The 25347-nt window shown below is 49.3% G+C and overlaps 4 protein-coding genes across 6 annotated transcripts in view; 1 reads left to right on the forward strand and 3 right to left on the reverse strand.

The window, feature by feature from the left end:
- The window catches only part of cog5 (component of oligomeric golgi complex 5), a 31544-nt gene extending 26026 nt beyond the window's left edge, over positions 1 to 5518 (forward strand). The window contains exons 12-17 of the mRNA XM_060048768.1: positions 1421 to 1524; positions 2170 to 2407; positions 2813 to 2889; positions 3968 to 4094; positions 4684 to 4763; positions 5185 to 5518. Coding sequence (XP_059904751.1) covers positions 1421 to 1524; positions 2170 to 2407; positions 2813 to 2889; positions 3968 to 4094; positions 4684 to 4763; positions 5185 to 5299 — 741 coding nt within the window. The 3' untranslated portion in view covers positions 5300 to 5518. The remainder of the gene's footprint in view (positions 1 to 1420; positions 1525 to 2169; positions 2408 to 2812; positions 2890 to 3967; positions 4095 to 4683; positions 4764 to 5184) is intronic.
- A 49-nt stretch (positions 5519 to 5567) lies between these two features.
- On the reverse strand, positions 5568 to 9454 carry ndufa5 (NADH:ubiquinone oxidoreductase subunit A5). Its single transcript, XM_060048762.1, has 5 exons — positions 9332 to 9454; positions 8862 to 8906; positions 8001 to 8117; positions 7466 to 7531; positions 5568 to 5776 (listed from the first exon to the last, which is right to left on the reverse strand). Exons 1-5 carry the CDS (start codon positions 9350 to 9352, stop codon positions 5675 to 5677), a joined length of 351 nt encoding a protein of 116 aa, XP_059904745.1. The 5' UTR covers positions 9353 to 9454; the 3' UTR covers positions 5568 to 5674.
- A 1126-nt stretch (positions 9455 to 10580) lies between these two features.
- Positions 10581 to 20338, reverse strand: aebp2 (AE binding protein 2). 2 transcript variants are annotated; one of them, XM_060048711.1, is made up of 8 exons: positions 19767 to 20338; positions 17410 to 17698; positions 16381 to 16488; positions 14852 to 15032; positions 13513 to 13637; positions 11671 to 11738; positions 11476 to 11589; positions 10581 to 11061 (listed from the first exon to the last, which is right to left on the reverse strand). In XM_060048711.1, exons 1-8 carry the CDS (start codon positions 20336 to 20338, stop codon positions 11049 to 11051), a joined length of 1470 nt encoding a protein of 489 aa, XP_059904694.1. In that variant the 3' UTR covers positions 10581 to 11048. The 2 variants fall into 2 exon arrangements, with proteins under 2 accessions (XP_059904694.1, XP_059904693.1); XM_060048710.1 differs by having other exon boundaries at positions 14816 to 15032.
- Positions 20339 to 21559: 1221 nt separating this feature from the next.
- Positions 21560 to 24521, reverse strand: LOC132455050 (neurofilament medium polypeptide-like). 2 transcript variants are annotated; one of them, XM_060048759.1, is made up of 2 exons: positions 24082 to 24521; positions 21560 to 23377 (listed from the first exon to the last, which is right to left on the reverse strand). In XM_060048759.1, exons 1-2 carry the CDS (start codon positions 24373 to 24375, stop codon positions 23348 to 23350), a joined length of 324 nt encoding a protein of 107 aa, XP_059904742.1. In that variant the 5' UTR covers positions 24376 to 24521; the 3' UTR covers positions 21560 to 23347. The 2 variants fall into 2 exon arrangements, with proteins under 2 accessions (XP_059904742.1, XP_059904741.1); XM_060048758.1 differs by having other exon boundaries at positions 21560 to 23382; positions 24082 to 24506.
- Positions 24522 to 25347: the final 826 nt, after the last annotated feature.

Below are 25347 nucleotides of genomic sequence, written 5' to 3' on the forward strand. Positions count from 1 at the left end.
CACACACACAGTGTGTCCATTGATCTTGCAGCAGATTGGATGATTAGAGCATCAGACTCATGGCACGGCTCTGTGCATTTAGATGTACACACACATAGACTGGGACACACACACACACACACACACACGCAGCTCAGTTCGTGCTTCAATCCGTCCTCTCAGAATGCTGAGATCCTCCGATAGATATTTACATCTGACCCGGAGAGTTACCGTGGCAACAAGGATGTCCCATAGGCCCCGGCACGGTCACATGACTTCTTCTTGTTGACTAGAGGTAGGGGCACCTGTTAGCATTGTTAGCATCTACAAGTAGGCTCCCCTGTTAGCATTCCTCACGTTGCGCGCCAGCCCCCCCTGGGAGGCGAAGGTGGCGTTGCAGCCGCCCACCACACACTGAGAGTGGGGGGGACAGGTACCGTGTTATGATGATGTATATATCGTGTGTGTATGACGGTGCTGTGCAGTGGTTAGAGGGCCTGAGGTGATGAGTGTCGTCACGGGGATGGACGGTCAAGTTAACAGAACTTAAGCGTTAATTAAAGCCCATTAATGTTATGTCTACTGTGGAGGAGGGTTATGTTATGTTAATACCACTAGAGGACTATATGTTAATACCAATAGGAATATATAATGTTAAGTATAAAGTGCAATCTTAAGATGATGTTAACACCACTACAAGAGTACATGTTAATACCACTGAGGGGTTTGTAGTGTTAACATGCTAGAGCGATGGTGGAACCAGAATGTGACTACTAGTTCGATCCCCAGCTCCCTTCTAGCTGAGTGTCGAGGTGTCCCTGAGCAAGACACCTCCCCCTGACTGCTCCAGAAGAGCTGGCTGTCGCCTTGCATGGCTGCTAGCCAATCAGAGCGTGCGTGGTTTTGGTTTTGTTTCTCGTTATGAGGAGCTGTGTGCGGGGGACAAATGATCATTAATCAGTTCTGGATAGTAGTCAAAGAAGCCCCAAACCCGGGTTATAAAAACCTAACTTGAAGTTTAACTTTTAAGTTATTAAACCCTGAGATCTGACCGCACCTGTGCTGGCATCACTGCCCGCTGAGCCAATCAGGTTCATCCATCAAGGTTTTAACATGGTCGTTATTTCCTGCATGTTGTGTGAGTTCAGTCGATGGCAGGATGATGGTCGTCATGGTAACAAAGCGACATGCAGGACATCTCGTGTGTTGTCCGTGGTAACGTCACGTGTTTCTAACCTACTGTGTGTGTGTGTGTGTGTGTGTGTGTGTGTGTGTGTGTGTGTGTGTGTGTGTGTGTAACTACTGTGTCTGTGTGTATATACGTGTGTGTGTGTGTCTATGTGTATATGTGTGTGTGTGTCTATGTGTATATACGTGTGTGTGTGTGTGTGTATCTACTGTGTGTGTGTGTATCTACTGTGTGTGTGTGTGTGTGTGTCAGGGGGTGCAGGTCCTGATGGCGGCGGCGGTGGAGCCCCTCCTCCAGTCGGTCAGTGACTCCCTGGAGGCCATCATCATCACCATGCACCAGGAGGACTTCTCTGGGTCGGGAACACACACACACACACACACACACACACACACACACACACAGTCACACACAGTCACACACAGTCACACACACACACACACACAGTCACAGTCACACACACACACACACACACAGTCACACACACACACACACACACACACACACACACACACACACACACACACTGGCTAGCACGCAAACACACACACAGAAACATACACACACACTACCACAAAACAGATCCTCATGCTAGCATTTATCGTGTCAGATTCAGTTCAACTTCTCCAATCGGTTCTGACAATTCAGTTTCTAATTTTGTGAATGTGTGTCTGTGCATGTCTGTGTGTCTGTATGCATGAATGTGTCTGTGTGTGAGCATGCGTGCGTGTGTACATGTGTATGTCTGTATGTGTGTGTGTGTCTGTGCATGTGTGTATCTGTGTGTGGGTGGATATGTGTGTGTGTGTGTGTGCACGTGTCTATGTATGTGTGTATACGTCTGTGTGTCTGTGCATGTGTGTATCTGTGTGAGTGTGTCTATGTGTGTGTGTGCCTGTGTATATGTATGTGTCTATCTTTGTGTATCTGTGTGAGTGTGTGTGTGCATATGTATGTGTGTATGTGTGTGTGCCTGTGTCTGTGTCCGTGCCCCCCCCCAGCCCCCTGTCCAGCGGCCATCGCCCCGAGGTGCCCTGCTCCCTGTACATGCGGGAGCTGCAGGGCTTCGTGTCGCGCTCCGTGGCCGACTACTTCCAGCACTTCCAGTGCCTGGACTTCATCTACGGCCGCACGGAGAGCATCGCGCAGCGCGCCCTGCTGCTCTTCCTGCGCCACGCCTCCCTGCTGCGCCCGCTGGGCGAGGGCGGCAAGATGAGGCTGGCTGCTGACTTCGCCCAGGTGAGAAGGACCTCCACCTCCACCACCTCCACTACCTCCACTTCTCCATCTCTACTCCTCCACTACCTCCACTACCTCCACTTCTCCGTCTCTACTCTTCCACCTCCACCACCTCCACTTCTGCTTCTCTACTCCTCCACCTCTCCTCCTCCTCCTCCTCCTCCTCTATCCCTGCTCCACTCCACCACTCCTCCACCTCCCTCCTCCACTTCTCCTTCTCTGCTCCTCCTTCTCCTCCTCCATCTCCTCCACCTTACGGAGCCTGTACCCTAACCTCACCTCCACCTGTGTGTGTGTGTGTGTGTGTGTGTGTGTGTGTGTGTGTGTGTGTGTGTGTGTGTGTGTGTGTGTGTGTGTGTGTGTGTGTGTGTGTGTGTGTGTGTGTGTGTGTGTGTGTGTCCCCAGATGGAGCTGACGGTAGCCCCCCTGTGCCGGAGGGTCTCTGACCTGGGGAAGCCCTACCGCATGCTGCGCTCCTTCAGGTGGGTGGGAACAGCCTCCCTGGGTGTGTGTGAGGGTCTTATTGTGGGGGGGGGGGGGAGGGAAACTTTATATTTTTGGAAAATGTGTTAGGGTGCTTTTTCTGTAGGTGTAATTTGTGTCTGTGTGTGGGTGTGTGTATGCTTTTGTATGTTTATATATATATATATATATATATATATATATATGTGTGTGTGTGTATATATTAGGGGTGGGAAAAATAATAGATTCTTCGATGTATCGCGATTCACGCTAGAACGATTCTGTCTCGATGCAGATAAATGTATATATATTATTATTATTTATTTATTTTGCCTGCTGCAACATTCTGTTTGCCAGAGAGGGATCATTTTTGTAATTTTAAAATGATAAGTGATTGAATTTATCTTCAGTGTGTATTGGCCAATCTGATTCGTCTTGACACGATTGCGATTCAGCCTACGCATAGCATGCACGCAAACTCACAGCCAGACACAAGAACTCCTTCTAATTCAGGAGCAGCTTTTCCTTTAATGACATAGAAAAGAAAGATTAGAAAAAAAAAAAACTGAAACCTATTTTTTGCATGCTTCCATATTGTGTTATAATGCAAGCTGCATTGATTATTGCATTGTTCATAGAAAGTCATATTTGCGACAAATGCTTTCTCTCTTATGAAATATTAGATAGCGGTAAGTTAATTAATCTGTTGATGTCCTTAATGATCATCACAAAAGTAGGAAGTGATTAGCAAACTCTGAGTAGCAAACCCAGATGTATATATATATTTTTGAAAATCACCAATGGAAATGTACATAAAAAAATATTGTTGCATCGATAATCGCTTCAGAATCGAATTGTTGAGGTGCCCACCCCTAGTATATATATATGGATGTGTGTGGGTTTGTGTGTGTATGGAGATGTGTTAAATATGTATGTGTGTGTTTTTGTTTATATATATATATATATATATGTGTTTGTGTGTATTTATATATATATATATATATATATATATATATATATGTGTGTGTGTGTATGGCGTGTTTGTGTGTGTATTTATGGAGATGTGTTAAACATGTGTGTGTGTGTCCGTGTCCGCAGACCCCTGCTGTTCCAGACCTCTGAGCTGATCTCCAGCAGTGCGGTGGTGGGGGAGCTCATCCCCTACAGCACCCTGCTCAGCTTCCTGTTCTCCAGAGCTCCCGGGGAGCTCAGGTCCCCCCACCAGGTACACACACAACCGCACGCACACACACACACACAAGAGCGCACACACATGACCGCATGCACGCACACACACCATGCACGCTCACACACAACCACACGAACATGCACACACAGTCACACACACACAGTATACAAACGCATATACACATACTTACACAAACCCCATGCCTTTATATACCAGAACCATTTCGGCGCTCACGGGTGTGGTTACCGTGACAACGCAGCGTCCCGGTGGTGTGTGAGCGAGTCAGGAGGCACCAGCAGGTCCTGCTCGGTACAAAACGCTCTTATCTAAAGAGAAGGGCCTTTAGTTATTTTACTACCAATTAACCTCTTCTTCTATGGCCACGACGGCGTGTGACGGATTCTTTTGTCATGTGAAATGAGGTTCAGTCAGGCGTCAGTGAACTCATTGTGAGGTGGGATTGGATCGAGCAGAATATTCATGTAGTGCCGTCTCTCCCCAGCCTCCAGACGGGACATGTGTTTAAATGGGTGTGTGTGAGATTGGGTTAAACCTGGGTAGGTGTGTGCGTGTTAAACCTGTTGTGTGGGTGTGTTTAACCTGAGGTGTGTGTTTGTCTCCTCAGCGCGCTGAGTGGTCCATCGCCCGGTACTCCCAATGGCTGGACGACCATCCCTCAGAGAGAGACCGTCTCACCCTCATCAGGTACGTCTCACCTGAGAGGCATGATGTGCTCTCGTCTACAGACAGAACTTCAGCTGTCCGCAGTACAGGCCCACAGCGCCCTCTGGTGGCCAACACGTTTAGCTCCTTCTGCTGGTCTGAACCACAGCGAAACCCTTTATGAAGTCTCAGGTTGTGTTTGTTGATGCAGAACATGTATTAACACAGGTGCGTGTTAATGTACGCACTTGGTTTATGTAATATCTTACCCAAGGGAATGGGTTAATCTAGCTTGGTTCTATGCTTATTGTAAGATAGATCTGCTAGATGCCCTAAATTGTAAACACCCCTCAGTTCACTGAGCTGTCCTCAGTCAGCAGGTAATGCTGCAGTGGTGTACCTTTAACCTCTAGAGGGAGCCCTCTAGAGGTTAAAGCCACTCTGATGTCTTTCCACTCCTCAGGGGGGCGCTGGAGGCCTACGTCCAGTCGGTGAGGACCCGACAGGGGAAGGAGTTTGCGCCCATCTATCCCATAATGCTCCAGCTGTTACAGCGGGCCACAAGCGCCACTTCCTAGGTGGTTGCCGAAAGTGTTTGACCTGCTTCCACGTGGTACATTCCAGTACTGATTTGGCGCGTTAGTTTATAACGGCTCAGGTGAAGACTTAGGGTGGGGCTTTAGCTTGATGAAGAACATGAGGTTGAAATCTCTTCCCATCAAATTGATTTCATGTTGGTGAAGGATATTATTTGATGTATGCATAATAAAGACGGGGTTTAAATCCTGCTGCCTTGACTTCTCCTCAGATCAATAATCTGTTCCTGAAGGGTGAACAAAGGTCATGTTAGGATATTTGTGGGAAAATATTTCCACCATTTTTATTTGTACACAACTGTTGGGAAGCGGGGGGGGGGGCACGACCAATCACACAGCAGAACACTGATGAGGGGCCTAGATAGGCCATTTCCATTGGTTGGGAGGAGCTTCTTCCACCAGTGGCTCCCAGGGCTTCCACTCCGCCATCTTCCTGGAGAGAGCCAGCTCACACTCCGCCTACACACACAAGACACATTAAACAGGTCACGTTTGAACAGGCTGAAGTGATTTATTCTTTTCACACATCCAGAAAAGGTGACGGGTCAACCCCACAGAACAGAAAAGGTGACGGGGTCAACCCCACAGAACAGGAAAGGTGACGGGGTCAACCCCACAGAACAGGAAAGGTGACGGGGTCAACCCCACAGAACAGGAAAGGTGACGGGGTCAACCCCACAGAACAGGAAAGGTGACGGGGTCAACCCCACAGAACAGGAAAGGTGACGGGGTCAACCCCACAGAACAGGAAAGGTGACGGGGTCAACCCCACAGAACAGGAAAGGTGACGGGGTCAACCCCACAGAACAGGTGACGGGGTCAACCCCACAGAACAGGTGACGGGGTCAACCCCACAGAACAGGAAAGGTGACGGGGTCAACCCCACAGAACAGGAAAGGTGACGGGGTCAACCCCACAGAACAGGAAAGGTGACGGGGTCAACCCCACAGAACAGGAAAGGTGACGGGGTCAACCCCACAGAACAGGAAAGGTGACGGGGTCAACCCCACAGAACAGGAAAGGTGACGGGGTCAACCCCACAGAACAGGAAAGGTGACGGGGTCAACCCCACAGAACAGGAAAGGTGACGGGGTCAACCCCACAGAACAGGTGACGGGGTCAACCCCACAGAACAGGTGACGGGGTCAACCCCACAGAACAGGAAAGGTGACGGGGTCAACCCCACAGAACAGGAAAGGTGACGGGGTCAACCCCACAGAACAGGAAAGGTGACGGGGTCAACCCCACAGAACAGGAAAGGTGACGGGGTCAACCCCACAGAACAGGAAAGGTGACGGGGTCAACCCCACAGAACAGGAAAGGTGACGGGGTCAACCCCACAGAACAGGAAAGGTGACGGGGTCAACCCCACAGAACAGGAAAGGTGACGGGGTCAACCCCACAGAACAGGTGACGGGGTCAACCCCACAGAACAGGTGACGGGGTCAACCCCACAGAACAGGAAAGGTGACGGGGTCAACCCCACAGAACAGGAAAGGTGACGGGGTCAACCCCACAGAACAGGAAAGGTGACGGGGTCAACCCCACAGAACAGGAAAGGTGACGGGGTCAACCCCACAGAACAGGAAAGGTGACGGGGTCAACCCCACAGAACAGGAAAGGTGACGGGGTCAACCCCACAGAACAGGTGACGGGGTCAACCCCACAGAACAGGTGACGGGGTCAACCCCACAGAACAGGTGACGGGGTCAACCCCACAGAACAGGAAAGGTGACGGGGTCAACCCCACAGAACAGGAAAGGTGACGGGGTCAACCCCACAGAACAGGAAAGGTGACGGGGTCAACCCCACAGAACAGGAAAGGTGACGGGGTCAACCCCACAGAACAGGAAAGGTGACGGGGTCAACCCCACAGAACAGGAAAGGTGACGGGGTCAACCCCACAGAACAGGAAAGGTGACGGGGTCAACCCCACAGAACAGGAAAGGTGACGGGGTCAACCCCACAGAACAGGAAAGGTGACGGGGTCAACCCCACAGAACAGGAAAGGTGACGGGGTCAACCCCACAGAACAGGAAAGGTGACGGGGTCAACCCCACAGAACAGGAAAGGTGACGGGGTCAACCCCACAGAACAGGAAAGGTGACGGGTCAACCCCACAGAACAGGAGAAGAGATGAGCGCTCACCTGAAAGATGACCTCTTCAATCTGCCCACCGTTGATCTTCGTCTCCAGCTTCTCAATATCTGTCTCCTGGATCCAAACACAACGAACACGCGTCAGCACTTGTGATAGAACATATTTAACTTAAAGCAGAACTGCATACAATTTCTTAAGACGAGTATCGTGAACAAAATGATCATGTTATCAATATTATCATGATACTAGTTTTATATTGAAAAAAAACAAAAAACAGCACAATGCACTTTGTTTGCATAAACATTCAAATGAATAGTGTACATATCTATATCGACATATTCTCCCTTCTTCCCCATAGTGTATCACAAGTTAACATGGTCAGTCCCGCAAGCCTAAACTCACCACGATGAATCTCCACTAAGAATCACGTGCACCGCCAGCCAGTGTCTCCTCGAGTTTATAACACCCTAAACCCGGCTCAAACCCATTGTGTTTAAAGTCTTACAGAGCAGGGGTTCCATCTTCATGCGCGTGTGCGTGTTGTGTGTTTGTGTGTGTATATGCGTGTGGGTGCGTGACGTACGGTCTTGACCAGGTCGTAGCGCTCCGTCACCAGCTGCTCTGTGTATCGGCGGTAGGCCGCGTCCTGGGGCAGGGTCTGAAGGGAGGCCAGGATCTTAGAGTACAGGATCCTCAGGCGCTGGGTGGGGAACAACACAGCATGTTGGCCGTCTGCAGGGTTGGGTTGTTGTTCCGATACAAATATCGGAGATTCATCGGGTATCGGCGAGTACGCATCATCTCTGACCTATGTGCGTTCGAGATGCCAACTCAGAAAAACATGGATGAATGACAACAAGAATACAAATGTAATATTATAAATGTAAATGTTATCTAGTGCTGAAAAAAATAATTGTGTCAGTAAGGTAACAGACTATACATAGCGGTCATCGTAAGGGAACCCTTCAATAAGAACAAGTGATATTGGTAGTTGGAATGCTAGATGCCGTCTCGGTATTTACTCGCAATTGGGAAGCAGAAAATGGTATCGGAACATCTCTACTTTAGTGTCCAGACCCTCATCTCACATTATCATTAAGATCTCAGAAGGGCATGAAAACATCTCCAGAAGAGGCGTAATAACGCTTCAGATGGAATTCAAAAATTATATTTAGCATTTGATGAGTAAGGAGCTGCCCAGCGTCCGTCATTAACCGGTATTATATTAACATACATTTAGGGCATTTAGCACAGGCTTTTTTCCCCCTCCAATGTATCACTCTGTACAGTAAGATGAGGTCAAACCTACACATTTTACCCAAATTAAGGTTTAACAAATTGTAGTTACCAATAAATCAATGTAAAATCCATACAAGACGTTTTCAATCTATTACATCGGTTCCCGGATCATCTAACCCCAGCCTGACAACCCCCGGTGACTCACCTCCTGGGGGTTCTTGGAGACCGCGAGGCCGACCAGACCCGTCGTCTGAGGGAGGAGACGGGAGACAGAATCAAGGAGAGAAGGAGACGAGGAGACAGACAGTAAGGAATCAATTAGAAAACACTCAAGTCAGTGTACAAGTCAGTGTTCTGAATACAATATCACACACACACACACACGTAACTAAAACAATATCCCATCATCTGGTGTGTCTCTGATCTTCTCTGAACAGAAACACTCAGAGGTTCTGGTTCTTTAAAGAGCCTCTAATACTGAACCCATCAGCCTCTGTTTGCTAACGTGTTAGCATGTAGCTCCGAGCCTCCAAGGGTAAACTACGGCAGCCGTCAGCCCAGACGTCCCGCTAACGTGTTGAACGGACATCTCAACATGTTTCCCCTTTGACGTTTCATCAGTTTGCGTTGTTAACCAAGTATGAAGTGACGGTAGAATATGACCTCCACTCTTACCTTCTTCAGCAGACCCGCCATCTTGCTTCTCTGCAGGATTGAAGGGCGATTTAAAATGACGTCACAGCTGTTTTTGTTTACGTGGGGCGTCAATGCCCCCTGGTTTACTGCGTGCTCGTCACCTCCCCCTGATCACTTGATCTCTCTCCCTCCGTGCGCTTCGCATCCAGAACACTATATAGGCCCTCTGATGATCAACACCTGTCTGTAGTTGATCGGTATAATCTGGCATTCAGGATACAGTTAATCAGTGAGGCCTTCAATGCAATCATCCTGAATTAAACCGCTTTTCAAATGACTTAATGACGTCAGGGTTATTGCCATGTTGATGTAACAACCCAATATACAAAACGCACGTAGCCTGGCATAGTCAGAAGCTGAAAAGACAAATATTCGTCAGATTCTACAATTTCCGACTGTCCGTGAATGCAGCCAAAAATCTTGCGTCATTTAGTAAAAACGCTGTAAAGTATGTGCTTCTTTCCTAGAACCTGTGCTTGATTTAGAGGACTTTTGCAATAAATTCATACATATTCAATACTACCAAACAAGAACCAACAATCACATGTCACTTTAACGAACACAGGCTTCTTTTTTTTTTAAACCAAAATAATATTAATATAGGCTTTACAAATCAACCAAAGTCCGATATCGTTGTGGAGCTGTTTCCCTTCTTACTTGCTCATTGAGTTGAAAACTCACCGGGTGCCTCTGAACGACTTCAACAAGACTGTTGCATGCTAGTGGCCTGCCGTATATTTTATAAAAATAAAAATAATCTATTGTTCTGAAAGCGTCTAGGCCAGCAGAGAAGGCTTTGCTGGCACTGACGGCCCGACTCTGCAGTTAATAATACAACCGTTATTACTTTGGTATTATCAATAAAGCATCAAATGTTTGCACTAAACATATGTAAACATACATATTTATATATATATAAACCTGAGTCATCTCAATGCAGCCTTATCAAGTCGCATTAATTTAACTTTCGATAAACGACTGATGGACCTGAAATTTTGAATCATGAGCATCTTCTACACAAACTCCACCTTTGACACAAACTCACTTTTACAAACTTTCTATAACACACACACACACACATTATATTACACTCTTTTGCACAAACACTCTTTAACAAACTCCCCCATAGACACAAACTCACTCTTAACACAAACGCACTATTTCACACAAACGCACTCTTCGACACAAACATGAAACGTGAGTGAACACAAACACACAGATTCAGTGCCAGTGTTTTACATTTATTAAAACAGTCCAAGTTGGAGTACTTTTAATGACCTGGACGAGGTAATCTGTAAACTACACACCGACCAGAGTGAGGCGTTTGGAAACATAAAAAAAAAGTTTGGCAAAACAACACAAAATAATCTACAGTACAGTAATTTCTCAAAGTATAAAAATATATTACAAATCTTCAGAAATATTTACAGGGAGCTTTCTACAAATATGTCTAACTCTAGTTTTTTCTGTTAGTTAGCTTCAGTCTAGACAGAATACCTAAAACTAAGCCTCTCGCTCCGGGACCCCCGCAGGCCGGCCAGACCCCAGGGACGGGTCGGTAGGACACCCCAGAACGGGTCCTCTAGCAGGGGGAGGAGGAGGTGGAGGAGGAGGAGGGACTGACACGGAGAAGGAGGTGGAGCGCCCTCTCCTGGGGCATCAGGGCATAGCAGGATGAGACTGGCGTCGACGGCCGCTAGAAGAACATCCTGAAAGAGTAGCGACAGACGTCAGGACAAAACAGTCTGACTCCTTATAACATCTGATCTGGGCTAGGTATATTGTCGCGTAAGTTGCTTTGGATAAAAGCGTCGCCTGAATGCCCTAAATCTCAATCGTAGACCAAAACAAAGCAGGTAGCAGAGGTAGCATGTAGCAAACTAAGCATGTTGTCTTCATTATTGTCACGACAAATTGACCCTAGTGGGATAAAGAAAGTTGTATTGTATTCTATTGTCATTGGGATCCCAGGAAGAGAGCCTCCTGCTGCTGCTAACAGGGGAGCCTACCTGTAGAGGCTAACGATGCCAACAGGTGCCCCTACCTGTAGAGGCTAACGATGCTCACAGGTGCCCCTACCTTTAGAGGCTAACGATGCTAATGATGCTAACAGGTGCCCCTACCTGTAGATGCTGGGGTCCAGCAGTAGGGCCGTGTCCGTGGCCAGCTTGGACAGGTGCACCACCTTGGTCTTCTGCTGCTGCCGGTCGCTCTCGTTCACCCACACGTCCGGGAGTCTGGGGTGCACAGCAAGAGGTCAGGTGACAGGCCGGGAGCGAGCGTCATTGGAGGAGAAACAGTCGAAGAGCAGGACTCACATGTCCTCAGGACTCCAGTGGAGCAGCAGCTTCACCTTCCCAGACTCCTCTTTCCGCCGGGCGATGACCTGGAGGTGTCAGAACATCACGGCATGAGTTAGTACCTCAGAGCTCGTCTGAGGCACCAGCAGAGTTCACATCACTGGACGGACCGGTGGGGGGGGGGGGGGGGGGGTAGCAGAACTATAAGTACCATTAAATCAAGGGACTAGGGCTGGGCGATATATCGAATATATGCGATGTATCATGAGATGTTCTCCAGGGGATGTATAAAATGCCCATATCGCGAACATCGAATATAAATTGGGACGCAATGTTTATTTTTGCCGCCGCCGGCATACTCGTTGTGCTTTCACGCGACGGGGCGACAAGATCTCATACAAAGTGAACGTAGAGACGCGTATCTGCCAATCAGCGTTCAACAGCGTGGCCACTGAGTGACATGTGTAACGTAACAGCCAACCAGCGTTCAACCGTCAAACTCGGTGCAGTGCAGTCCGGGGTGAACTGCAGCACGGAGGAGAAAGTGATTGTTGCCGTTTGCGACTCCCGGAGCTCTATATATAATAATATATAATATAATATAATATAATAGGTTATATAATATCACGGATAAAAGCTCTGTGCGCCTCCTGATGGCCGTAGCGTGGGGAGCTCTCATAGGGATTGGGCTTCTCGGGGTTTGTTTAACGCACAGCGTTCCCTTCTCTCGCTATTTCCGGTGGCTCTCTAAACTCACTCCCCCCGCCCATTGCGAGTCCACGAGATTCTCATGGACGCGCGTGTGTGACGTAGTCTGGAAGGCGCGCTGCTGTAGGTGCGTGTACCTCCGACTGGTGAGTGAGAACAGCCAGAAAGAGAAAAAAGGATGGAAACTGAGGATTTGGTTTCGAAAAAGAATAGCACTGGATCCTTCGTCTGGCAGTGTATATATAATAATTATTATTCAAACTGTTAATAAATAATTAACGGTTTGAATAAATGCTGTGTTGGTAAATCTAAGTTCTAAATTGTTCCAATAGAAAGCACTGATGAGTTTAAACAATATGTTGTTTCATGTAATCTACATGCAGACTTATGTTTCAGTAATACTAGAATTATTACTGACGTAACATTATGCCAGACATGGTTGAATCGAGCATTTATGATGTGCTCTAGAGGAGATTCAAAATATATCGAGATATATATCGTGTATCGAGATATAGTAAAAAAATATCGAGATATTCATTTTGGCCCATATCGCCCAGCCCTACAAGGGACCCATTAATACGTGGTCCCCCAGGTGAGGACCCACAGGGTCTACGGTCTAAACTATTTTGTTCAGCATTCTCTTAATCCATTTTGGTTTATTTTCATGGCATTGTTAAGCGCTGTGTATTGCAATTTTGCACGAAAGGCACTATGTAAATAAGTTGGATTTGATTTGCCCGCCCGCCCGAACGCTTCCCCTGCCCCTGGAGAACATGGTCTGCTGAGAGCCAGCAGTGCATCGTCTGATGCACGGCTTCCTGGCTCTGATACCAAACCGCGCAGTGGATAAGCTCACGGAATGCATTTCATGATGCATTCACATTTGTGTGTCGAGTGTATTCGAGTCAAAACAGGCTTTTAACGAGCCAAACGCAGCACTGGGCCCCAGTGACGAAGCAAGGAGAGGTCTGATTGGAGCCCCGGGCTGAGGAAGAGGAGAGCGGAGGAGGAGGAAGAGGTATGGTAGTAAGAGAACCGGGCAGTGAGGAGGAAGGTCTTTGAGGACCGTTCTGTTGAAGATGAGAGCAGTAAGGAGGAAGACGATGCCTTGAGAGGGAGGTGATGAGGAGGAGGAGGACGGTGTGTTTGTACCGTGCTGTGGAAGACGGCGCTGTGCCCGTTGCCAAGGCTCTCGATGTGCGTTGCCAGGTTGAGGCAGATGGCGCGGTGCCGAATGGCGTCCATCGTCTGAGCATCGAAGAAGTCATGGGGTCGCGCTGGAACACGACAGAGATAGGCGTCAACGGGGTCAAAGGTCAGCTAGCTGCCCCACACACACACACACACACACACACAACAATTTAGCTTAGAGTTTAGTTCATTAGAACGATTCAGTGCATTGGTGTTTGAGCGGACCGGCCAAAAGGTTCTGGGTTCGATGCCCAACGTCCGCAGTCTACATGTGGGCCTCCTTGAAGCCCAAGCTCTCCCTTCTGCTCCAAACAACAATATTGCATAAACACTTTGGATAAACGTGATCCTAGCATCCTCAGCCACTGCACTTAAAAGGGGACATATTATACCACCAGGTGAGTGTGATTAGCCGTTACGAGCCGTTTTTAACATCTGCCTCTTGCCGTCTTGCATCTTAACTTGTGTCTGACAACACTTTGTGTTGTCAGACACAAGTTTTTAGATGCAAGACAGATAGATGCACATCTAGGTGGACACGCCCACTTGTGATGTCAGAAGAGGCAGATTTTCAGAACGGCTTGTATTGCTAACCACACTAACACCTGGTGGTACAATATGTCACCTTTAAGACCAGACCTGCTGCGATGAGGATTCAAGGATCAGTAACTCTTACAACAATAATGACAGGAAACTTCCCCCAAGCTAACTAGAGTTGTTCCGATACTGATTCAAGAAGCGGAAATTCTGTGAATTGATGCTCACGCTTCAGTCCAAAATACAAATGTATTATTATAATTACATTATAATTACTACAGCATACAAATGTAAATTATCTGCTAGATGCTGTTTCGTTATATACTCGGTATTGGCCGATACTCAAGTTCAGAAATTGGTATTGTGAGGGGAAAAATTGGTATAGGAACATCTCTAGAGCTTCATGGTGACACATTATACCACGCAGATGTGGTGTGATTAGCCGTTACAAGCAGTTTTGAAAATCGGCCTCTTCTGACACCACAAGTGGGCGTGTCCACCTCGATGTGTGCTGGACAGATCAGTCTACCAGCCTACCCAGTGGACAGCAGCAAACGATGCTCATCTATCCGTCACACGTCGAGGTGAACACACCCACTTGTGATGTCAAAAGAGGCCGGTTTTCCAAACGGCTTGTAACGGCTAGCCCCACTCTCACCCAGTGGTACAAAATGTCCCCTTTAACCCCCCCGTCCCCCCCTTCAGATCCCCGCCCCCCCAGACTCACACATGCGCTGCGACCCGGCCGGGACGGAGTACATACGTAGGGAGCGCCTCCGTTTGCTCTTCAGCTTCCTCCGCTTGTTGAGCCCCGCCTTGGAGGGGCTCTCCTCCTTCAGCCGGCCGTTGGACCCCGGCCGCCCCCCCGAGCTGAAGTGGGTGGGCACGTGGCGCGCCAGCCCCCCCTGGGAGGCGAAGGTGGCGTTGCAGCCGCCCACCACACACTGAGAGTGGGGGGGACAGGTACCGTGTTATGATGATGTATATATCGTGTGTGTATGACGGTGCTGTGCAGTGGTTAGAGGGCCTGAGGTGATGAGTGTCGTCACGGGGATGGACGGTCAAGTTAACAGAACTTAAGCGTTAATTAAAGCCCATTAATGTTATGTCTACTGTGGAGGAGGGTTATGTTATGTTAATACCACTAGAGGACTATATGTTAATACCAATAGGAATATATAATGTTAAGTATAAAGTGCAATCTTAAGATGATGTTAACACCACTACAAGAGTACATGTTAATACCACTGAGGGGTTTGTAGTGTTAACATGCTAGAGCGATGTTGGAACCAGAATGTGACTACTAGTTAGATCCCCAGCTCGAGCGAGTGTTGAGGTGTCCCTGAGCAAGACACCTCCCCCTGACTGCTCCAGAAGAGCTGGCTGTCGCCTTGCATGGCTGACTCCGCCGTCGATGTGTGCGTTTGTATTAATGGTTCACTTTGGACAAACGCGTCTGCTAATGCCCTAAATGTAAATGTACCACTTGGTCTACATCATGTTGAGAACAAGACAACACCACTAGACTATATTATGTTAAGAACAAGTTAATGCCACTAGCCGAGGGGGTCACCAACACAGTGCCCGCAAGGACCATATGAGGTGCCCACAGGCCTGTTCTAAACATAGCACTAATCATTCTCGAACAACTCTTTCCGACCTTTTTTAAGTCATTGTTGATAATTATTGTGAGAAATCACTAACATGACTTAATTCATGAACATGTCTTTACATAGATGAGCGTCATTAATCACTAATAGCAATATATAACTTAAGGCAAACTGAGCGAATTTGTTGTTTCATAAGTGTATCAAACTGGACGCCCTTCGTATGACTATAATGTTGAGTCCATGTTAATACCACTGAAGGGGTATGTAATGTTACATCATGATAATACCACTAAAGGAGCATGTGATGTTACAACATGATAAGGCCGAAAAAAAAAAAATGTTTGGTTCCTGTTGGTTGTCAGTTGAGGTCATGAGTAGGTAGGGAATTTATTTTATTTTTTTATTTTATTTTTTCCAGCGGCAGCGAATGATAGGTAGGTTGTTCTCATTTAAATACGAGAAAATTCACTCATCCTTATACAGATATATATATTTTTTTTTAAAGCTCATAAAATAATTTGGGTCGCACATAAATTGACAGGGTCGGTCGGAAACCGGAACCAAACAATTTTTTTTTTTTAGGCCTAATACCACTAAAGGAGCATGTGATGTTACATCATGGTAATACCACGACGGGACACTGTCATGTCAGGACACTGTGGCCTCTGTGCAGCGGCGTTACCTTGAAGGGTTTGTCCCCGCTGTGGGTCAGCATGTGCCTCTGTAGCCAGCTGTGGCTGGTGGACGGCGTGTTGTACACCTTACAGCCCTTCCACAGACACACAAACACCTGCACACACACACAGGGGAACGCACAGGCAGTCAGAGGGGAGCCCAGAGGGACACGAGGCCGCAGAGACCAACCGAGCGAGTCTTCTAAAAATAGATTTAGGGACACACACACACACACACACACACACACACACACACACACACACACACACACACACACACACACACACACACACACACACACACACACACACACACACACACACACACACACACACACACACACACACACACACACACACACACACACAGAGAGAGAAAGAGAGAACTATACACAAATAGAAAATCAGAAAATGAGACAACTACGCAGCTAGACAGAGACTATTACTCAGAAAGAGAGACACTGAATTACTCACAGAAATAGACAACGCTAGATACAGACAGACACAGAACTCCTCAGGCAGAAGGACAGACAGACACAGAACGCATCAGACCGACACAGAACTACTCAGACAGAGCTAGAGACAGACAGTCGGACACTGAACTCCTCAGACAGACAGATAGTCAGAACTACTCAGGCAGAAAGAGACAGAGCTAGAGAGCTCTGTCTCTGACAGACACTGAACTCCTCAGGCAGACGGACAGACAGACTCAGAACTCATCAGACCGACACAAAACTACTCAGACAGAACCAGAGAAAGTCCTGAGACAGACAGATAGTCAGAACTACGCAAGACAGAGCTAGAGACAGACAGACGGACACTTAACTCCTCAGACAGACAGATTGACAGAACTACTCAGACAGAGCTACAGACAGACAGACAGTCAGAACTACTCAGACAGAGCTAGAGACAGACAGACAGAGAGATAGTCAGATAGAGCTAGAGACAGACAGACAGACAGACAGAGAGATAGTCAGAACTACTCAGACAGAGCTAGAGACAGACAGACAGACAGACAGACAGACAGACAGCCTCACCCCTCCCCTCTGGGGGTCCACGTGCAGGGCTCTGATGTGCTCCGCCAGGTCGGGGCTGCTGGGGTTCTGGAGGTGGCAGTGGTCCCAGCAGCAGGTGTACCCGGGGGCGGGCTTCACCCCCCCGGCCCCCGGGGGCCCGACCGCCATCGCCACGGGCCCCGCCCCGACAGGGCCGGCCCCCCCGCCGCCGACCCCTCCCCCGACCCCCCCGCCGTGCCCGTTCATCATGGCGGGCGTGGAGCGCCCGCTGGACGCGCCGCTCTCCGCGTCCATCAGGGTGCTGCTGATGCTGCGGACACAAGAGGGTCGCCGTGGCGACGGGGCGGGTTAGATGATGCTGCGGGTCAGAGCTCAGAGTAGCACAGAGAGCAGAAGACAAGCAACACTGAAACGTCCCAGTCCCGCCCTCCGTCCTTAAGTGTGTGAGGCTTTGGAGCCGGGACAACGCTGTGTGACTGACAGGTAAGATGGGTTCCCAGGACCATTTGGAGATGAGGCGCTTTGATTGGTCAGATATGATATCAAGACTCACTTGTTCGGAGTTCAACTGGACTCTGAACAGCCTCCCCCCTTACCCAAACACCCATCTTATGCACTTATTGCATATTGTCGGTCCTGGCACTAAAAAAATAGTACTTAGCAACGTGTAGCATCTTAGCCTAGCTATCTTTGAATGGGTCAATCTAGCGATCGTTAGTGCTTCACTTCTGTCTATGAACACCCACCTTCGACACTGATGACAAACCAACCAAACTACAAACGATTCAGACTTCGACTTGTTGTCTGAAAACACTGAGCCATGAGGAAGAGCATCACGGCCACCGCGGCGTCCCTACTCTGATCAGAGACTGAGGGTGGGCTGAAGGACTTGAGAGCGGTCTGTGGAGGCTTAGAAGAACTGAGCCTCGACCGAGAAAGAGCTACAGGGCAGACCATCCGACGATCGTGTGTTACAGCGGGTAGCGGACGCAGGACATGGGGGGGTTCAGTCACATGACCACGGCGCTGCAGTGACCGAGGAGTGGACTGGAGGTCAGACCACAACAGGTGCAGGACCTGTGAGACCAGACCGAGTTCAACTCAGCCTCGTCCACGCCGTCGTTACGCCTGAACGTGATGGTGATGCTAACAAGGGCACCCTGCTGACACCTTTAAAACACGGTGGTTTCCTACTTCCAGTTCTCAGTCAGCACGTTTCCCCAGACGGGCTTACAGTCACACACTGAGTCAGTTTCACCAACCAAGAAAATTAAAGTTTATAAAGTTATTCTAATGCCAGATGATCACTAGCTTTTACGTGTAAATTGCTTACATTTTACTATCTTACAAAACATCAATTTTAGCAACCACACAAATCAACAACACAAATATCAATCATGATTCGTCACATAATCTGAACCCCCCGTTTTAATATCGCTAAAGGGTAGTGTACTTTTGTGTCCTACTTTTGATCTAACTTGTAACAGTTCTCCATCTGAAACACTGAATATCCTCATGAACCAGAACGAAGGTCCCCAGATATTATTATTATATTATTATCCAGAACTCACCCAACCATTCGTTCTCAGAACGTCTGAACCAGACTTGGTCTAATAATGGAGACCTCACAATAGTTTAACTAGTGGCGAGGGGTTACTAAGGAAAGGTAACAGTTAAGTCCTGGTTACTAAACATATTTCTGTAGGCTTCCACTAATGGAAAACATTTTTGATGTTTGAACGTTCCTCCACCCCCACAGAGAGCTTCCATCACACATCTAGATAAGGCCCAGAGGAAAAGTTTACAGTTCTCTCTCTGATGCTGGTACCACCATAGCCCCATCGAGATGTTATTCTGAGAGTAGAGTCACATCTAACAAACTCTATCCAGGGATGATCCTCTCGGGGTCTAAACCCGGGACCCGGTCTAGAGTTCCCCCCCGGACCCGGTCTATAAGTCCAACAGGGACCTGGTCTGCCTCGGCTGGCCAGGCCCGGCCACGTTCTGGACATGCGACCATGCGTCTCCTCAGACCTCCTCTAATACAGAAACACACACGTGTGGTTCTTCCACTCGGACTCGCTCTACACTTGCTGTCTCGTCTCTCTGGTTCTGTTCCGATTTACCGAGAATCGAGAAAAGTGACAAAAGACAGACCGTGTCGGACCGGTATCACTGAGTGGCTTTAAGCATCCGGGCTAACAAATGACAACAAAGGTCCGATCCTACTGGAGACCCCGAACATCTAGGACCCCCTAAACCCTGGTGCTGAACCATGCTTCTGGACCAGAGGTTCGGAACCTCAGGTTATTGACCCCGCTCCCCGCCGCTGAGGAGCACACGGTGGTCCTACTGGTTCTACTGGGAGTATCACCGACCTGTCCTCGGAGTCCATACGGCTCAACGGCTCTCCGTCCGAGGAGGAGATCTCCAGGCTGGCCCGCCTCCTGGGCCCGGGCTCGGCGGGCCTCCCTCCGGGCTTTGTGCGGCCGCTCTCCGCTCTTTGTTCTCCGGGCTGAGTCTCGCTGCTACCCGCCAAACTCGCCGGACCACCCGGACTTTCCCCCGGTGGCTCGCACAGTTTCTCCGTAGTTTTCCCGTCGCTGTCACCGCATTCCGTCGACGGCACCGGCTCTTTGTCTGCATGTGGACCGGGAGATGGGTCACCTCCGTCTCCGCCGTCCGCTTCCATGTCGGCTCCGTGCTCCGCATCGCACGGCAGTTCCTCCCGGTGGTCCGGCGGAGGGGCCCGGGCCTCCGCGCCGGGTTCCCCGGTCCCATCGGCCGGTTCTTCCGAACCTCGCTCTGTTCCGTCGGTCGTGAGTGCGGCCATCTTTAGACCTCCGGGAGCAGATCGGTGTCGAAGGAGTTGAAAAGTTGAGCTCTCTGGTCCTTCCTCCTCCTCGCGCTGTTCTGCTGAGCAGTGGGGGGGAGGGGGGAGGAGGGACATGACGTCACGGCGCCGCGTCCCGGGCTCCACGTGGTCCGGGAGGGGGGACGTGACGTCACGGCGTCCCGGTCCTCCTCGGCTCCAAGTGGTCCGGGAGGGGGGGGGACCTGACGTCACGGCACCGGGTCCCGTTCCTCCTCGGCTCCTCGTGGTCCGGTGGACTGAGAACGAAACGGGTCTCAAAGTGCTGAGAAGGCCTGTTTTGGTTTCAGGTTCCCGGCTCTAAGGGCAGCTTGGAGGCAGGTTATGGATATTAATATCACAGAGCTCTAGGTCCGAGGTGGAGGTCGGGTCTGGGTCTCGTGTTGACCCCCGGGACCCACTGGTGTGGAGGGGACCGCCTGTGGTGCTGATGATGGTCACTCTGTTACAGGTGTTTTATAATTTTTTCCAATGTTCACACATTAGTACTAAGAAAAAATACAGTTTGGTTGTAAAATAAAAACCATTATACATATTTTAATAACTTAAGATAATTAAAAAAAGTTAAACCGATATGTAGAAGTTTATTTTACCCAATAGTCAACAGTAGAGTAGACCTGGGAAAAATTAGGCTACTATTCACTATGTTTGGAGTTCTTTAAATAGTTCTGTGTCCTTCAGTTATTTGAATTCTAGCAACGGCCGTGTACAATATTGTTGCCATGCTGTATACTAACTTACATACAATATTAACTTTATGATGTCTTTTCGTTCCTACACTTCCAGGGTTTAGGAATCTATGGAAATAAATGAATTCAACTGCAAGTCGGTTTAACCCTCTGAATAGGACCTGTTGTTCTGTTAATACACACAATGTTAACAGCTGAACAAGATAGACAAATAGTTGATCGTTTCATGATTCACGTTTCCTTTATCTGCAGTAAGAATCTAGACCTAAGAATCTATTTGAATAACAACGTAGGGTTCATTCAGCAGGAAAGGGTTAGGGTTAAACAAACTGTAGATTCATCTCTTACTCAAAATACAACCACAGACAGTTTTAAGAATGTCAACATTTATTTCACATGATATAAAACAGATGGAATATGAACATTTTGCATATTGATCCTAATAATACTAATATTAATATTGATAACCTCTATAGTTATAATATCCACTCTGCTTGTTTAATCGTGTAGATAAATTACACTTTTTTTACATTTTGTACATCGTTCGTGGACCTCCGTATTGCTTTGTGCTGAGTCTGGTGTCTCTAAGACTGGTGTCTCTGGTGTCTCGTCTCTAAGTCTGGTATCTCTGAGTCTGGTATCTCTGAGTCTCTCTGTGATGTCTTTGAGTCTGATGTCTCTGAGTCTGGTGTCTCTTGTCTCTGAGTCTGGTGTCTCCGAGTCTGGTGTCTCTGAGTCTGTTTGTCGGTAAGTTTGGTGTCTCTGAGTCTGGTGTCTCTGAGTCTGGTCTCTGAGTCTGGTGTCTCTGAGTCTGGTGTCTCTGAGTCTGGTGTCTCCGAGTCTGGTGTCTCCGAGTCTGGTGTCTCTCAGTCTGGTGTCTCTCAGTCTGGTGTCTCTGAGTCTGGTGTCTGAGTCTGGTGTCTCTGAGTCTGGTGTCTCTGAGTCTGGTGTCTCTCAGTCTGGTGTCTCTGAGTCTGGTGTCTCTGAGTCTGGTGTCTGAGTCTGGTGTCTCTGAGTCTGGTTTCTCTCAGTCTGGTGTCTCTCAGTCTGGTGTCTGAGTCTGGTGTCTCTGAGTCTGGTGTCTCTGAGTCTGGTGTCTCTGAGTCTGGTGTCTCTGAGACTGTTGTCTCTAAGTCTGGTGTCTCTGATTGTCCATCGGTGGAGGCGGGACGCAAAAACCGACAGACGCCAACCGCTTCAAGATGGCCGCTCTTCTTCGCGCCCGGGCGTAAACAAAAAGGGAAAAAAAACGTCTTCTCAAAACGTCTTTAATTGAAACGTCTTTTTTTCTGAAACCTTTGATATAGAGGCTGAGCCGTCTCCACGCAATATAAATAAAACAACGCCTCGGCAAAATACTCAGCTCTGTGCAGACCAGAGCCGCATGAGGCGCCGTCAGCATCTCTCTCTTCGTATATATATTTATATATATAGAACTTTTAAATAGGTGACATTCAGACACTTGTGACGTGTGTGTGTGTGTGTGTGTGTGTGTGTGTGTGTGTGTGTGTGTGTGTGTGTGTGTGTGTGTGTGTGTGTGTGTGTGTGTGTGTGTGTGTGTGTATACATCTCTGTAGACTTTTCTCTCTTCTTTGTGTTAAAACGTTGAGCGGTGAGAGCAGTGTCTGCCCTCCGGGTCGGGAACTTAAAATGGCACGGCTAAAAAAATAAATACCCCCTCCCCCCAGCGCTGGAGCGTGTGTGGAGCGTGTTTGTGGACGAGGGCTCCTATATACACACAAGCAGCCCCCCCCCCCCCCCCCCCCCCCCCCAGGGTCCATTAAAAATACTCTCTTTATTTCACGCTGATATAGTAGACGGACAATTCATGATAAGTACCAACGGCATGTGTTATGAAAACTGGAAATGGCCGTTTCTATCTGTGTGTGCGTGTGTGTGTCTCTGTGTGTGTGTGTGTGAGAGTTTGTGTGTGTGTGTGTGTGTGTGTGTGTGTGTGTGTGTGTGTGAGTATCTTTGAGTGCGTGCGTGTGTGTGTGAGTGTGGATGAGTGTTTGGAGGGTGTGTGAATGAGTGTGTGAGGATCTGTGAATGTGTGTGCGTGTGTCTGCGTGTGTGTATGTGTGTGTGTGCATCTGTGAGTGTATGTGTGCGTGTGAGCATCTTTGAGTGTGTGAGTACCTTTGAGTGTGTGTATGTCAGTATCTGTGAGTCTGTGTGTGTGTGTGTGAGTGTGTGTGTGTGTGTGTGTATCTGTGTGAGTGAGTGTTGATAGGGGAGGAGAGACAGGTCGTGGGGTGAGACCGTGTCGTGTCTCTCCTCCGGTCCGCTGCTCCTCACAGTAGTCTTGTAAACGCGGGAGGCCATGGAGCGTGCTCAGTGCAGGGACGCTACATCCGGCTCTACCGTCAGGGCGCCATCTTGGATCCGGGCGCCGTCATCACGTGTCGCTGGTGACCAATGAGAAGGTCTGGACTGCAGGAGGAGAAGAGGAGAGGGGGAGGGGAGAGAGGGGGGTGAGGAGGAGAGGGGGGGAAAGGTGGAGGGGAGGAGAGAGGAGAGGGGGGAGAGGAGGAGAGGAGAGAGAGGGGGGGTGAGGAGGAGTGTAGGAGACGGGTGAGGAGGAGGGGAGGAGAGGAGGGGCGGTGAGGAGGAGAGGAGAGGGAGATAGAGAGGAGGAGGACAGGGGAGGAGGAGAGGGAGAGGAGGAGAAGGGGAGAAGGGGAGAGGAGGAGAGGGGAGGAGAGGAGAAGGGTGAGATGGAGCTTGCACAATCACACCAACAAAACACCATCCTGACTAAAGCTTTTCCCTGATGTCACACGGAAACGGTTGCCTGGCGACTACAAAGGGAGTCATGGGGGTAAAGCCCAGAACCTAGCGTGAACCTAGCTGTAACCTAGCGTGAACTAGCTTTAACCTAGCTGTAACCTAGCGTGAACTAGCTTTAACCTAGCTGTAACCTAGCGTGAACTAGCTTCAACTAGAGTGAACCTAGCTGTAAAATAGCGTGAACCTAGCTGTAACCTAGCGTGTACTAGCTTTAACCTAGCTTGAACCTAGCTTTAATCTAGCGTGAACCTCGCTGTAACCTAGCGTGAACCTTGCTGTAACAACCTAGCGTGAACCCTAACTTTAACCTAGCGTTAGAGCTAGCATGGCGGCGCCGCTCACCGGCCACCATGTTGTTGTTGTTGTTGTTGTGTTTCTTGTCGTCGGCCTCCAGCCGCTCGTAGGAGGGGAGGAAGTGGCTCTCCGGGGGGGGCAGCGGTCCGTCCGGGACCCGGGGTTTGTCCGGGATCCGGGTTTCTCCGGGACCTGGGGCTTCTCCGGGACCTGGGGTTTCTCCGGGACCTGGGGCTTCTCCGGGACCTGGGGTTTGTCCCGCCTCCTCATGGGCTGGGGGGGGCAGCGGCCGCCCGTCCTGGCGGGCGGGGGGGCGGAGCTGGGGGCGGGGCCGTCCAACATGACGCTGAGGAGGGGAGGGGGGAGAGAGGGTCCGGTGACCCCGTTACCACCAACCCACAAACACACACACTGCCAAAAGACCACACTCAGACACACACCACACAATCACACACACTACACAACACAAACACACTCAGACACACACCACACAATCATACACCACCCCCCCCCCCCCCCCCCCCCCCCTTACCAGGTTCTCCGTGGTGTTGCTCTCTGACGGAGGGAGGGGCCCTTCGCCTCCTCCACTCTCCTCCTTTGACTCCTCCTCCTCCTCCTCCTCCCTCCTCCCTCCTCCTCTGCTGCTCCTCCACCGCCGCCCTCCTCCTCTGCACCTCCTCCTCCTCCACCCTCCTCCTCTGCTCCTCCTTAAACGCCTGAAGCTTCACCATCTCCGCCCGCTGGGCTCTCGACACAGCTCCCAGATCACCACCTTCTGACTGTCACACACCTACACACACACACACAAAGAGACACGCACACACACACAGACACACACACACACACACACACACACACACACAGAGACACGCACAGAGACATGCACACACACACACACACACACACACACACAAAGAGACACGCACACACACAAATACACACACAGAAACACGCACAAAGAGACACGCACACACACAGACGCACACACAATACACAAAAATATCACACACACAAATTAGTGCCACATATATGTGTGTGCTTGTGTGTTTGATGTGTGTGTGTTTATGTGTCTGCGTGCTCGTGTGTGTGGATGCGGCCGTACCTCATGGACTGGGCTCTCTTGTCTATCCCCAGTGTCTTCTTCCCCTCTGCCTTCCTTCAGCTCCCCCTGCTGGACACAATAGAACATTACATAAATACTGTCACTCAACATCAAAATACCCAAACACTGAAAAACATTACTTGACGTCCCGCCCTCTCTCTCCTCTTAACCCACGTAACTGAAGTTCCTCCCCCTCTCCCCTCTAAACCATG

The sequence above is a fragment of the Gadus macrocephalus genome, chromosome 4 (assembly GCF_031168955.1).
Source record: "Gadus macrocephalus chromosome 4, ASM3116895v1".
Lineage (NCBI taxonomy): Eukaryota > Metazoa > Chordata > Actinopteri > Gadiformes > Gadidae > Gadus > Gadus macrocephalus.

Coding starts and splice junctions, on each gene's coding strand:
- LOC132455050 (XM_060048758.1), bottom strand. CDS start 24,375: ATGTTGGACGGCCCCGCCCCCAGCTCCGCCCCCCCGCCCGCCAGGACG. Junction 23,383..24,081: donor CAACAACAACATGGTGGCCG/GTGAGCGGCGCC, acceptor CTCCTCCTGCAG/TCCAGACCTTCTCATTGGTC.
- aebp2 (XM_060048710.1), bottom strand. CDS start 20,338: ATGTCCCTCCTCCCCCCTCCCCCCCACTGCTCAGCAGAACAGCGCGAG. Junction 16,489..17,409: donor TGGACCCCCAGAGGGGAGGG/GTGAGGCTGTCT, acceptor GTGTGTGTGCAG/GTGTTTGTGTGTCTGTGGAA. Junction 13,638..14,815: donor GGCCGGGTCGCAGCGCATGT/GTGAGTCTGGGG, acceptor GTCGTGTTCCAG/CGCGACCCCATGACTTCTTC.
- ndufa5 (XM_060048762.1), bottom strand. CDS start 9,352: ATGGCGGGTCTGCTGAAGAAG. Junction 8,907..9,331: donor TGGCGGGTCTGCTGAAGAAG/GTAAGAGTGGAG, acceptor CTCCTCCCTCAG/ACGACGGGTCTGGTCGGCCT. Junction 5,777..7,465: donor TTGAAGAGGTCATCTTTCAG/GTGAGCGCTCAT, acceptor TTGTGTGTGTAG/GCGGAGTGTGAGCTGGCTCT.